Below are 14,117 nucleotides of genomic sequence, written 5' to 3' on the forward strand. Positions count from 1 at the left end.
CTCTGTTCGGACACAGCCGTGGAACTGAACCTGTTGCAAGGCACAAATAGACTGAAAATATGATCATTTCATTCTTCCAGTTTAATTGTCATGGATTATCTCTAGTCAAGAAATGAATCTGGTATTTTTTTAATCTCAATTTTTAGTTTAAATCTGACATTTTAATGGAGATACCACTGTATGTCAATAGCACCCCAAGATTTTTTTTATGTAAAAGTCTAAATAAAAATAAAAGTATATCTTTTTTATGGACAGTGAACCAATAGTAAGTTTTGGCAATATAACAAAGTGAGTATACTGTTTAAAATATTATAATGTTACAGCTTTACATCTAGAGTTCAGTTCATATTCTACTTCCCAAAATTACATTTGCGTCATCAAACCTGTAATAATCATTCTCAGCATGATCAAACTTTATGTCTAGCTATTATAAACAATTCAAGTAATATAGGTGCAAAAAAGCCAAAACCTTTCACTTAAACATTGTTGCACTTTCAAGACATAATGCAGTTTATTAGTAAATTTCAATTTATATATGTGTGTGCGTGTGTGTGTGTGTGTGTGATAAAATACCCAAGAGAAGCTGCACTGTTATGCTAAAATTTGTAGTCTTAGTGATCTACTGTACCACGTACACCCCCCAGAACAGAGACCTCTCAGGAACACGAGAATGCCACTACATGCAGAACAAAAGTGGTCATAATCCCTATGCGAGTATCTGACCACAGCTCTCATGACCACCTGAGCCCGTGTGTCACACTACATTACTACTGTAGCAGACTGTAACCCTGCGCAATAAAGGACTTCAGCTCTTGTGTTGACAGTTCAATAATGAAGATCGCGAGTCCATGTGACAGGCACTGCACACGTGTGAAATATGTGGAAGTGAATGTTTTTACACCTATTTCTTTGAATCACTGATTCATTTATTTATTAATTTAACTAATACAATGAACTGAGCTATTACACACATCTCTTAATGTACCCATTCAGGTATGGCTAGACACACATTATCATTAAATAACCACAGGGGACTGTCCAGTTCAATCTGAAGTCATCTCGCTGGGTTGAAATGTTGGAGGACACTTGGGGGGGCATTTGGAGGGAAGCAGTATCCCTGAACACAGGATCTGTGGGAATTTCTCAGGGTTAGGATTGGGGTTGGGGTTAGGGTTAGGTTGATTCCTGGCAGAAAGGCAGGCATGGAAAACAGTAGAGCCCTCCGACACCCCGGCCCTCTGTCATCACAAAACATCTGACAGAACAGCCAAAAAGGGCATTTGCATCAGGACACAATGATGTATGACTTAATATGCTGGATTGAGAATTACACCAGGCAATTTGACACATTAAATACATACAAATACATTAAAAAGATCATCGCACATATTGACCATATCACAGCTTCCTTACAAACAGGAGTACTGTCATCTCAAAAGGGACTTACATGGAAAGCTACCCATTTTCCTCCACTCAGAACCGGCACTGGTCACGGGCTCCAGAGATGCTGAGAAAGTGAGGTTCAGGATTTGGGGGAATGGGACTTCCCAATCAGGAATGCTTTATTTATTTTCAGTCATTTTCCATCTCTGTCCTGGCCAGCTTGGCACACCTTGCAGAGGTCTTGGCCTTTCCCGGGCCTTGGAAACAGGGCCTTTCGGGATTTAAGTGTTGCCCAACCCTGACTCTCAGTGCACAGGGTGTAGGCTGGTTTTTATCCCAGCTGATCTTTCACTTCAATCATTCTGACTGAGCCTTTAGGGTGACACTGATCTTTTTGACACCTCTACATTTTATTTGTTTTCAGCTGCGATGTGTGAGGTGTGTTTCTGCTACTAAAAAGGTGGAATCTAGCCTCCACTATTAACTCACTATTAATAACTAAAGCCGAATACCCGCCTTAGTTATTAATCTCTCTGAAAGGATAAGCGATAAGGATCACTTCCAATACCCCTTATCCGTAACAAAGGAAGAACAGAGGATACTTGATAAAGGATATAAAATTCTGAATAGTAATAAACAGCTCACACTCTGGAGCAGGGTTGGGCAACACTGCTGTAATCAAACTCAAAAAAGCCAAAAAAGCCCCACCCTTCCTGCATCGGGCCATGTGTACGTCAGACACCCCTCTCCTACACCCACAACCCCACACGTGCGACTCAGAGGTAACCCTCTGGCCTGGCCCAGTGGATTGTCATTTAAAGCCTTTACATGTGTTCAACACCATTAACAAAGTCAGTTTAAATTTCAAGGCGGTAATGTACTTTCTCGTGTGAAAGTTAAAATATCCAAAAGGCAGAAGGGTGACATCGGCACCCTTTCATTTAGGAATATCTGAAGTGATTGCTGTATTGGCCGTTGCACAGAGTGCAGTTGGTAATGGAGACAGGGAGAGAGGGAAACTGATGACCCAGGTTAAAGGTGGGTAGGGCATGGGGAAAGGGTAGACAGTTAACGCTGCTGGAACAGGATATATTTATAATGCAGTAAGACTCATCTGGCCTGTGTAAACATCTGGCCTGTGTACCATGCACCTGTGCCTCTCCCTGTGTACCATGCACCTGTGCCTCTCCCTGTGCCTCTCCCTGTGTACCATGCACCTGTGCCTCTCCCTATGCCTCTCCCTGTGCCTCTCCCTGTGTACCATGCACCTGTGTCTCTCCCTGTGTACCATGCACCTGTGTCTCTCCCTGTGTACCATGCACCTGTGCCTCTCCCTGTGCCTCTCCCTGTGTCTCTCCCTGTGTCTCTCCCTGTGTACCATGCGCCTGTGTCTGTACCCATCTCCATCACTGGCACGGTCAGCTGTATCACCATCAAAGCTCACCAGCACCACTGAGCACAGCTCCTCACTGAAGGACCACATGGAGCACAGCCTTTAAAAGCACCAGAAACAAAGAAAAGGCTGGTTCCACACAGACACACCACTGTATTTACACAACCCTCCAGCGATGGCCACAGTACGGACGCAACAGTGATCCGCCCTGTTTACCCTGGGAACAAACAGCTGAATGAGAATCAAATCTGTCAACAGCTGTTTCCAACAGAGCCAACCTTTCCCAATGGCAACCTCTTCCTGACAAACAAGATTCTTTCACTTCTCACTTCCCTCAGCAATCCCTCAGCAAGAAAGCCTCCACTGTTATCCAGCATCTGGGGTTACACTGAGCTGTGGGACATGCTGACAGGAGCTTGTCACGGTGTCACGGTCCCAGAGTTTCTCCCTTGATCCTGGATTTCACCGGTTTTCTGTCAGGACAGCGCTCTGCCTCTTTGGGCTTGGTGGAGGGATGGAGGAGTCACATGACACCAGCAGTGTGCATCCATTAGCCGGGACGGAGCATGCCCAGTGCACAAACCCACACTTTCTCAATACAACAGAAAATACACGCTGCATCAATGCATCATTCACAAACAAAACAGCAAAAAATAACAATAAACACTGGTACACAGCTAAATCAAATGTGTACAGAGTGCTACACTAAACTCTACTGCCACTATGTGACGTTAGAGAGACAGGACATATAGGCATGGCAGAATAATGTATGCAGGGCAGTGTGAGAGCATATGAGGAAGGAATGAGCCTCTTTCGCTGGGTTTCACTCAAAGCCATCTGTTGCTCTGACAGAAAGCTCCATTTGGAAAAGGGATTTGGAGAAGACAGTTTCGCATGATTGGAAATGGACCCGACCACACAGAATAAACAGTGCATTAAACAGACAGAAACAGGAAACAGACATCAGTAGCACATAACTGGTTTCCCTGAGACACGCAGTGGCTTAGCTCAGTGCTCAGCTCTCTGCTTAGAAGGGGGAGAGGCTGGGAACTTTGATGTTGATGTCTCCAATGTTGATGTTTCGAGGGATTTCCGGAAGGTTCATGTTCTTAACGGCCGATACGGCGCGGGCTGGTCCTGCTGATAGCCCTCCCTGTAAAACATACACACACAACTTAACTAATCAACTTTACAATAATTGTTAGTCAAAGATGACTGTAAGAATCCAGCACAGGTCAGAGACAGCTCTGCTTTTGTCCCTCTATAGCCATAGGAACATCACCAACCACACGTCTTCCAATTAAAAATGGCAGAAAAGAAGTGTCAGGTCCAGACGGGAGTTCTCTCAGCTGAAGCGGAAGAGCGGAGCTGCATTTGAGAGGGAGACAGCACACACTGACTACCCTGGCCCGGGGAAGGCCGCTGCGGACAGCACTGTGTAGGGAAACCGTACCCACCTCAGACTTCTCTATGCGGTTCTGAAACTCCACCTGGGCCACAATCTCCTTCATGTTGGTTTCCAGCACCATCCCTCCCATCACGATCTCCTGCAGGATACAGTGGACCTGTGGAATATCACAGAGCAGGCCTGTAGCACTGCAACATGCTCTCATACCATATTACTCACATTTTCACTGCGTCTGCATTGAACAAGGCAGATACACTGCACCAACCCACCTACTGCAAAGAAATCCACTGAGCACAATGACCTCATGGTAACATGGTACAGCCTCCATATTCCTGCTGTATCTCATTTCACTACATCTACAGCCTCCATATTCCTGCTGTATCTCATTTCATTACATCTACAGCCTCCATATTCCTGCTGTATCTCATTTCATTACATCTACAGCCTCCATATTCCTGCTGCATCTCATTTCACTACATCTACAGCCTCCATATTCCTGCTGTATCTCATTTCTCTGCATCTACAGCCTCCATATTCCTGCTGCATCTCATTTCATTACATCTACAGCCTCCATATTCCTGCTGTATCTCATTTCATTACATCTACAGCCTCCATATTCCTGCTGTATCTCATTTCTCTGCATCTACAGCCTCCATATTCCTGCTGTATCTCATTTCATTACATCTATAGCCTCCATATTCCTGCTGTATCTCATTTCACTACATCTACAGCCTCCATATTCCTGCTGTATCTCATTTCATTACATCTACAGCCTCCATATTCCTGCTGCATCTCATTTCACTACATCTACAGCCTCCATATTCCTGCTGTATCTCATTTCATTACATCTACTGCCTCCATATTCCTGCTGCATCTCATTTCACTACATCTACAGCCTCCATATTCCTGCTGTATCTCATTTCATTACATCTACTGCCTCCATATTCCTGCTGCATCTCATTTCACTACATCTACAGCCTCCATATTCCTGCTGTATCTCATTTCACTACATCTACAGCCTCCATATTCCTGCTGTATCTCATTTCTCTGCATCTACAGCCTCCATATTCCTGCTGTATCTCATTTCACTGCATCTACAGCCTCCATATTCCTGCTGTATCTCATTTCATTACATCTATAGCATCTACAGCTACTAAAAATCTGGATTTAAATACAAATTTATTTGTAGTTAATTGATTTAATCCTCCAATAACCTCATGATCACTTTCTGTGCTTACCTTATCCATGTGGAAGATAAGGTCCAATTCACAGACATTTTCAAAGCATTTATCCAGCGTTTCCACAAAAACCTGCACAAATAAGATGCTTATCAAGAATATGTTGTACAGGGGTGGTTAGTATGCATTCGTATTAATGAAAAAATGTTTAATGTGGATCTTTTATGAATGCAGTCCAACTAAAACCCGTCCCTGACTGTCATGTTGAAATAGTTACTGGCTTTTATCAGAACACTGAAATTCAGATTAGGCTCTCATGAGGGGTGTTTCACATTAAAACTGCAGGGTAAATGAGTGATTAGCACAGACTCCTAGCTCTTCTGTAAGAGCTCCTGTAAACACAGAACCACCTTTACAGAAAGCCTATATAGACAGTGTATCTTCTGAGGAAATTAAAGGCCATATCTTTTCTTCAGCTAAATGATGTAAGTGGCTATCAGATGCAATTCTGAGCTGTGTCCCTGATTACCAGATACATATAAAGATAAGGGCTTATGGCCCGTCTTTTATAATGGTCTTGAAAGTTCAGCGGTGTGATCTTTGGTCATTCAAGAATACAGCATTTGAGGTGAAACAGCATGCTTTTTTCTACATCCACAACATCATTTAAGAAACTCTTCACAAATGGTGGGAAAGTTCTAGAAAATCTGCTCTGTTTTCATGGGACTTAACTGGTTATACCAGTTTACTCATAATGATAACACCATACATTTTCCAAAGGTTATTGTAAACCCTCTAAACACTAATGTAAAGCTTTACAAACAGACCCAACAGAGTCGAAACTGTGAAGACCCAACAAACAGCAAGCAAGTCCCTGCTGCACATGAACTGTTTCACGCGTCGTGCTGACGGCACTGAGAACAGTGAGAGCTGGGACTTGCTCAGCAGCCTCTCCGGGGCTGCAGGCTAGCTGCAGTACTGCACTCATCATTTGTATTACAAATCACAAACGCATTGTGTGTTGGGCATCCTACTGATAAATATTTACTGCTACTAATAACCATTCATTAACAGGAAGCAGAGCTGTATTAGCTGCCAGATAGTAGGGTCTGAACCCGAAGCCCTCTTGGGTTAGAATGTAATTCCTAATCACATGGTAACAAAACCAGGAGGCAAGAATGAGCTCCTTCTTACAAGGAGCAACTGTAATGCGCCACCCTGGATTTGATCCTGCAACCTTCTTATAAATCCTTTTCTCTCCAACTTCTATTGCAAACTTCCACCTACCTGCTGGTACTTTCCATATGGCCTTCTGTTTCAATTAAACAATTTCAACACAGATGTAAAATGTTTGGCCATTTGCAAGCCCTACAGATTCAAGCGCGGCCACCAATTCACGTTACTTCTCTCACGGCTTCGTCTAAGTCTCCACATAAATCTTCGCATAAACAGAATCAGACAACACATGCAAGCATTACTTAAACAGAAAACATTTTAACCCCAGTTACCCTACCCTCTCTGTTTATACGTCGAAGGACTTTTTGAGTCAGAGCGGAGCATTCTTTTAAAAAAACTTCAGAAGACAAGGAAGACTGCTGCCCCCTACTGCTGTCTGAGTGAAGTGTCATCTCCAACGCTTGTGAAAAAGACCAAAAACTGACAAGCCTCCAGTCTCTGACACACAGCACACAGGGTTAGTTAATTCAAGAGCAAATTTCAAAACCAACCAGCATTGGTAATTCACCTTGTTTCTTTCAGAACCTTCAAAAGTGTTCAAGCTAAAGTTAAATCCTATGTGGCATTGCAGATGTAATTCACCTTGTTTCTATCAGAACCTTCAAAAGTGTTCAAGTTAAAGTTAAATCCTATGTGGCATTGCAGATGTTTTCTTATTCTATCTGTTTATCTATTCATATATTCATTTATGTGTAAAAACTGTCTTATTTTATTTTTAGGGGATGGTGACTGAGTGACCAGTTTGCCAAACATACTGCAGTTCTGTTCATTTTGTGCTTCTCGCTGAATGACAGGGTTAAGCTGAACAGTGTGGTCTGTGGTCTAGTGCTCCCTCATGTGAGTGAACTGTAATGGCTTTGTGCACAGGACTAAATAATAATATTTTTCAATATAACCTCAATCCAGTTAGTTATACATCAAGGATTTTTTCACACACTTCCAGAGACAGGTGAGGCTATGAAGGCAAACATGAAGCCCACCCACACTGTAGGAAGGACGGTTCTGAATGCACACCCACCTGTATCAGGTCTAGAATTCCAAGCTCACTTTCAGAGGAATCCACACAGAACACGAAATAAAGCGTAGCATAGTGTCTGTAGATGAGCTTGTAGTCAGAGCCACCGATCAGACTGCAGGGAGGCAAAAGACAATTTCCATTGGTGATAGAAATCAGAAAAATGTCCTCACTACACAAAAAAACACAGCAAGGTGCATAATCTGGAGTACAGAGTAATAGCATCCAATTGATAGCTTCACTCAGCAAAATGACAGAAAACTTTTATAAATTATCTATGTGTATCTCTTGTTAAAAACTGATCTGGAAACATTCCATGCCTGTTATACAGAGCCCTTGTGGTACTTATGAAAATTAAGGGGTACAGTCAAATATTAAGTCATGGTCTTCACATCTGAAAGTTTCAGTTAACTTAAAATGCTTTGCTGTTGTAGTGCAGAAAGGGTTAACATATATGAACATTTACAATAATGCCTTTGGAGTTAATACTTCAATACCCTTTTTTAGTCTGTTGAAATACCACTCTTTTCACACACTGTACCTTCCACCTTCCAAGAAATTACAGACGTTGTCATCCCTCTTCGATACGAGGTGGAATGTCTCCCTTATTATCTGCTGCTGCATATCTTCAGCCTGGAAAAAAATATATATACAAATATATTCTGCTTATTTATGGACAATAGCTAAGAACACACTACGCACAGACGCACTGATATCTATATCAGCGATATAGCTCGTTGTGGGCACATATGATCATATGAACCAGTAGCGGCTCCTGGGTTGAAAAATAGGTAGGGCAGATTGTCTGATGATCGTATTGAACCGGATTAAAAATTTTATATTTTGCACCGTCCCAGATAGCTAGAGCCCAGGAAGACCACTGTGAGCGGACCATGGAGGTTTTGTTCATGTTTAGGTTACGGGCGGAATCAAGCGAATTAGCCCCATCGTATGTTTGTGCTATCAGTCGGCGTTTATCTGTTTCGCTCTCGGGTGAACAAACTACACCGAGCTGCTCCAAAAGCACTTTAGAGATCGACTCTGAATGTGTTTGTCCATCAATTGATTTAAAACAGAAAAACCTCTCCTGAACAGTGTTGGCGGTGTCAATGTAGCGAAACGCTACAACTGGCAGTGCGTGGACACATCGGTAGTTTCATCTGCTTGCACAGAGAGGAACTCGGAATTTTTAAATCATTTATGATGTGGCCCTGCATAACCTCAAACATACAGTCCAGCAGTTCATTTTGAATGGTTTTGGAGGTACCTCTGAACACGGTGGCATTTTCGAGGTGTTCCTGCATAACACTAAGGATGCAACCAGATCCACAAGACCTCTGAAAACACCTGGATTGCTTGATGATTCAGTCTCATCGTGCCCCCTAAGTGCTAGCTCAAAAGCCCTACAAAATCATATGCAGTGTATCAACTTGGACAGAATGTGCCTATTCCTGTCCACTTTGATGTGATTTCTTAAACTCACACTGTAGCCCTCATCGAGTTGTGCTGCGATATTAGCATTCCCCAGCATGGCTAACTTCACAGCACAACTCAGATGAGACTTGCTAGCCTCATGTTTTTCGCCTTCTCTGAAAAATGTTTCATGTCACACACACCTACACTGCTCCAAACATCTCCTTGTCCCCCCGTAACAGAGGAACGGAAAAACAGGCATGGAAAACAGAACATTTTATTCCGTTTAGGACAACCAGAGAGCCAAGGTTTCTGGTCATACCACGAACGTCAAAACGTCCGATTGAGTGACCGACCCTTGTCCTTTGTTTGTTGGACGATGTTAATGTCAGGTTTATCAGGTCCCAATTCCTTGATAGTCAATTTAACTCCAATATCAAGTTTTTCGAATGAGTTCTTTAAAAGAAACTCAACGCTGTTGCACCCATGCTGCTCACTCGCCATCTTTGCAAACTGACCACGCGAAGTTCGTGCGGAGTAATACAGGTAATGTGTTACACTGAGCCCTGACGTTAACAGTAGGCCGGGCAGTGTCATGATCTGCCCCTCCGACCCTTTACGAGCCACGCTCTTGCTGCAGTTCCACAATTTCGCCACAGACTTACATAGAAAAACAGCGGGGCGCTGTGCAATTTCGGCAGGGCAGAGAGGTCAGCCGCCCTACCTGAAATATTTAACGTTACTGTACAGCAGCTACGGTGGAGGTGATCAGCGAGATCTCTGCGAGAGAAAAAAAACTCTTTTTCAAAACTTCTTTACAAATTACAAAGAAACATGACCTATTGAGATACTTTTCTCGCTGATTACAACCACAAACAACATTTTATTTCAAATTTATATTATGGATCCATTTTTTTGGTGGATAAATCTTTGGCAGGGCTCTGCCCCACCCGCCCAAGTGAACCAGCCGCGCCTGATATGAACGCATTTCTTATGGCTTATTGTAGCCTGCGGATCTGCCTCAGCGCGTGCGTTTAACTTTGCGTGTCATTAAGCGGACTGTAATAAAGCGGATCTGTGGAGCTGCTTCCGATCTGTGCTGCCCTTACGCAGATCCCCTGATCTCATGCGACCTCGACGCTTAATGGACCGAACAGATAAAGTAACCAAACTATGACCAAAAGAACGTAGACAAGAAGTACAAAACATGTATACTGCATACTATATTGAATAATGTACATATTAAGTAACGTGCGTGAATTATGGGACGGACGTCACGAGGTACCAAATATGAGATCCAAACAAGCTTTTGACAAACGCAGCCTATGATCAAAGCTGTCAACATGTAGTTTTCTGAGTAGACTATGTACTTGATTGCTCTCCTCAATACACACTCGCTCTTTCGTTCGTGGTTTTTATGGAAAACTTAAATGTTATATTGAGTTCATATTGGTAATTTGCATTAAGATGAGCGCCTCGCTAAAGCGTTTCCGCCCCCCATGAGTTTAACACTGGTCCGATTGCTCTGTGGTTTCGTGGTGAGACCACAATCGAGAGATCGAAGTGATTTCGCAGCAAAAATGAGCGATTAACATTTCAGTTGCCCTACCTGCTTTACTCCCACGCAAAAAACTACACAGGACGGCTAGACTATTAGCGCATTAGATGTCGGATACCGGCTAGCTGTGTTTATTATTGCCGAGGCTAGCCAACGTTAGGTAGTTTATGTATATTTTGATGAAAATTACAGTATCTCGCGAACTTGTGAAACTGCGATTACATAGAGAAATTTGTCTCATAAACATACTGTACAACTTTAAATTTCATATTTTCCCAGAACTTCAAAACGTCGGGTAAATGAACGAGCTAACTAGCAGCAAGTCTTAACGTAACAAAACTTAACTAGCATGCTAGTAACTTACAAAATATTGGTAAAATCTGATGAGTCGTGGTTTCCCATGATTGTTAAATATTAAAATAGCCTTGATCATGTTCTTCTTGCGTTGAAATAGCTGTACCGTTTGCTGGCTGTATTAATTATTGACTAAAGCAAGAAACATCCGGATAATGATGAGTGTGTGTCTATGAAATCGGTCCGACTGGAAACTCGTGGCCCAAAATTATTGCTCATTTTTCAATTTAAAATAATTTATGCAGCTCTAAATCAAGAATATCTATAAATGAAAATGTTTGGTGTATATCTATGTAATATACAATTAAATGCATATTTTTGGAGTTTGATCTATATTTATTGAAACTACATTGCGGAAGTGAAAATTATTAACGCGTATTTATGACGTCATTGTGAAAGAATATCAGCTGTAGCTTTTGCTACAAAGGAATAGACTCACCGCAATGTTAAAGTCCTGTTAAATACGCTTACCATGTGGAATTATATTGAAAATTTATTTTAAATAACGTAGCGGGTCATTCCGCAAATGTAGACAACCCATTATATGTTTGGGTTAGTTATCTCGCTAGCTAACTAGCTTGCAAGGAATACCATCAACTTACCAAACAACGGTATTAGCGAAGAGAGGATCTGGCATTTAAAAACGTATTTTGCAAGATACGGGGTCAGCCTTTTTCGTTATTACTGAACATGCAGGGTAGTTTCTAGCGAATGATGTACAAGGTAAGCGTTTGATAAAACCGTTCGGCTCATATTTATCTAGGTACATGGCAGAAAAGTCTATTTGTGTAGCTGGTAAAATTTGGCTGAAAATATTTACAATCATTTTTTGCAGTTGCACACATTCTTAGGTGAAGCTATAGCTTGTTAACTTTATGTCGCAGTTTGGCGATCATTATAATATAAGTGCTGGCTATACAACACTGAGAGTGTATTAATTCGATGTTCGGTCTGTCAACTTCAAAAGTGATATATTGCATTCAGTGGCGACCATAATTAATGGTACTCAGCCGTAATTGGATGTTGTCGCAGTATGTTTAAACCTTCTCACTGGTATTAAATTTACAACTGATCTGTAAGCAGTTGGTTTAGTTTACACAAACACGTAATATAAATTTTCTGACTTTACCAAGCTTGGACTTCAAAGTAAAGGTCTTATTTTTTTTGTAATTCGACCGTCTACCAAACAGCGCCATTTTGCAATTTAAAATTTCACGTGAGACGCCAAACCTGGGGTAGTTTTGTTTCCTTTAGTTTTTTTTTTGCCTCAGCGACAATCAAGTGCGTTTTTTGAAACGAAGAAAACAAATCACCGTTTTTTTGCTCAGGTTGAATTACACAAATCACCATTGTTCTGTACTTGGCTCTGTAAATCTAAATTAAAATAATTTAAGCCTTAATATAAGGCTTTTTTAAAAAAAAATTCCAGTGTTGATTGTCGTTGAAAGTGGTAACAGTTTGGGACTAACAACATACAATTTACCATACCTGCTTTAGTACAGGCTGTTGTTCCAGTTTAGCTATGTGCTAGTCCTGGGTTAGAAAAACTAAAAATGTGACAAAATACAAATGCTACAAACATGAAAAGCTTATGTGGTATCTGGTCACGCTCTGATCTGGCCTCTCTCCCTAGGGGCTGCACTCTGGCCCATCCAGGAAGCAGCTGCGGTCGGCTGGATCATGACTGTGTGTGAGGCGGTCCAGCGCTCCCGCCACCATGCCACAGAGGAAGAGAGTGCTTGCTCCTGTGAGCGGGAGGAGAAGGCCCCGGCCGGAGGAGGACGTGTTCCCTTTCAACTGGCTGCCGGTGGAGTGCCAGCTCCACGTGCTGGCCTTCCTGTCTGAGCTGGACAAATGCAACGCGGCGCTGGTGTGCGTCAGCTGGAGCCGCCTGGTGCGGTCGGGGAAGCTCTGGAGGGTGGCGGACTTCTCCCGCCGCGGAGCGTCCCACACTGCCCAGGAGGGCCTGCTGGTGTCCAACCGTGAGTTTGAGCGCTGGAAGGCCTGGGTGCACCACTACGTCCACCACCTCATATCCCGAGGGGCCAGCCTGTTAACGCTCCGCGCCAGCTTCGACCTGGGGGACCGCTGCAACAAGTGGGGCGAGCTCCTGTCCCACCTGCTGGAGAGCGTCCACTGCAGGGACCTCAGCCAACTGGACCTGAACTGGACCTTCACGCTGCTGGAGCCACTGGACCTGCGGCTGAGCTCTGGCGCTGGCTCCCATCAGGAGAGCGCCGTCGAGAAGCACCAGGTCAACAACTTCCAGGTCCTGCTGGCCAAGCTGGCCCACAGCTGCCCGCGCATCACCAAGATGCGGATGCACTTCGACTGGTCCGAGACCTCCGTCTCCCTGCTGACACAATTCCAGCACCTGCGAGTCCTGGAGCTGAAGTACTTTTGGGTTTTCAAGGGCGTGAACCCCAGCACCCTGCACAGCCTGACCAAGGCACTCCCCGGCCTCCGAGCCCTGACCCTCCATGTCCTGGTGCCGCTGAGGAACCTGGGGGTGTCCTACACCCTGGAGTCGGAGTCCCTAGAGTTCCTGGACGTGTCCCGGAGCCGCGGCCTGGTTTTCTCCAGCCTGCACCTTCCCGCTCTCCGTGAGCTGCGGGCCAAGAAGGCGGTGCGGGGGATCACTCTCGACCGCCGCACCCGGCTGAGGATCCAGAGCCGGTGGCCGTGCCTCTACCAGGTCCTCCGGGAGGGGACCCCCAATCTGCAGGCCCTCAACAACGAGCGACTCCTCCCCAGCTGGAAGGAGCAGAGCTACCAGGAGCTGTCCTCCATCCTCCAGCAGTCCTGCTACTGCCTCCAGCACTTGGACAGCTGGCTTTGGTGATCACGGCTGTCCAGGCCAACCAATCACTGTAGTAAATCTGACTACATAATTATAACTGATCATCGCAACTGATTGTCCAGTCAGGGTCCATTTCAGCCACCTCAGAGTATTTTATGTCCGTATCCATTCCACTGGCTCTGTTTTGTATTCCACTTTGTGTGGAGAAATCCTAACACTTGTAATTATGAAGAGTTTTGTAATTATGAGATGTTTTCAGTGGCAACCCTGGATTTTGTTTCGGGTGCCCTGTAAACGTCGGAATTGCACTGAAGTAAAATTCCAGAGCAGTTCATCAAAGTGTGCTGTGCCATTTCCTGCTGTTGCACATTCGCCTACG

At 43.9% G+C, this 14,117-nt stretch overlaps 2 protein-coding genes across 2 annotated transcripts; one reads left to right on the forward strand and one right to left on the reverse strand.

The window, feature by feature from the left end:
- Nucleotides 1-3,803: 3,803 nt before the first annotated feature.
- LOC118781739 (AP-3 complex subunit sigma-2-like) lies at nucleotides 3,804-11,074 on the reverse strand. The gene is made up of 6 exons (XM_036534763.1): nucleotides 10,949-11,074; nucleotides 8,155-8,246; nucleotides 7,617-7,728; nucleotides 5,423-5,494; nucleotides 4,234-4,341; nucleotides 3,804-3,929 (listed from the first exon to the last, which is right to left on the reverse strand). Exons 1-6 carry the CDS (start codon nucleotides 11,015-11,017, stop codon nucleotides 3,804-3,806), a joined length of 579 nt encoding a protein of 192 aa, XP_036390656.1. The 5' UTR covers nucleotides 11,018-11,074.
- A 282-nt stretch (nucleotides 11,075-11,356) lies between these two features.
- Nucleotides 11,357-13,904, forward strand: si:dkey-12e7.1 (uncharacterized protein LOC557553 homolog). Its single transcript, XM_036534761.1, has 2 exons — nucleotides 11,357-11,661; nucleotides 12,572-13,904. Exon 2 carries the CDS (start codon nucleotides 12,656-12,658, stop codon nucleotides 13,778-13,780), a length of 1,125 nt encoding a protein of 374 aa, XP_036390654.1. The 5' UTR covers nucleotides 11,357-11,661; nucleotides 12,572-12,655; the 3' UTR covers nucleotides 13,781-13,904.
- The last annotated feature ends 213 nt before the right edge of the window (nucleotides 13,905-14,117 follow it).

This window comes from Megalops cyprinoides, chromosome 8 (assembly GCF_013368585.1).
Source record: "Megalops cyprinoides isolate fMegCyp1 chromosome 8, fMegCyp1.pri, whole genome shotgun sequence".
NCBI classification, from domain to species: domain Eukaryota; kingdom Metazoa; phylum Chordata; class Actinopteri; order Elopiformes; family Megalopidae; genus Megalops; species Megalops cyprinoides.

Coding starts and splice junctions, on each gene's coding strand:
- si:dkey-12e7.1 (XM_036534761.1), top strand. CDS start 12,656: ATGCCACAGAGGAAGAGAGTGCTTGCTCCTGTGAGCGGGAGGAGAAGG.
- LOC118781739 (XM_036534763.1), bottom strand. CDS start 11,017: ATGATCAAGGCTATTTTAATATTTAACAATCATGGGAAACCACGACTC. Junction 7,729..8,154: donor AATTTCTTGGAAGGTGGAAG/GTACAGTGTGTG, acceptor GCCTCCCTGCAG/TCTGATCGGTGGCTCTGACT. Junction 3,930..4,233: donor ACCGCATAGAGAAGTCTGAG/GTGGGTACGGTT, acceptor TATGTTTTACAG/GGAGGGCTATCAGCAGGACC.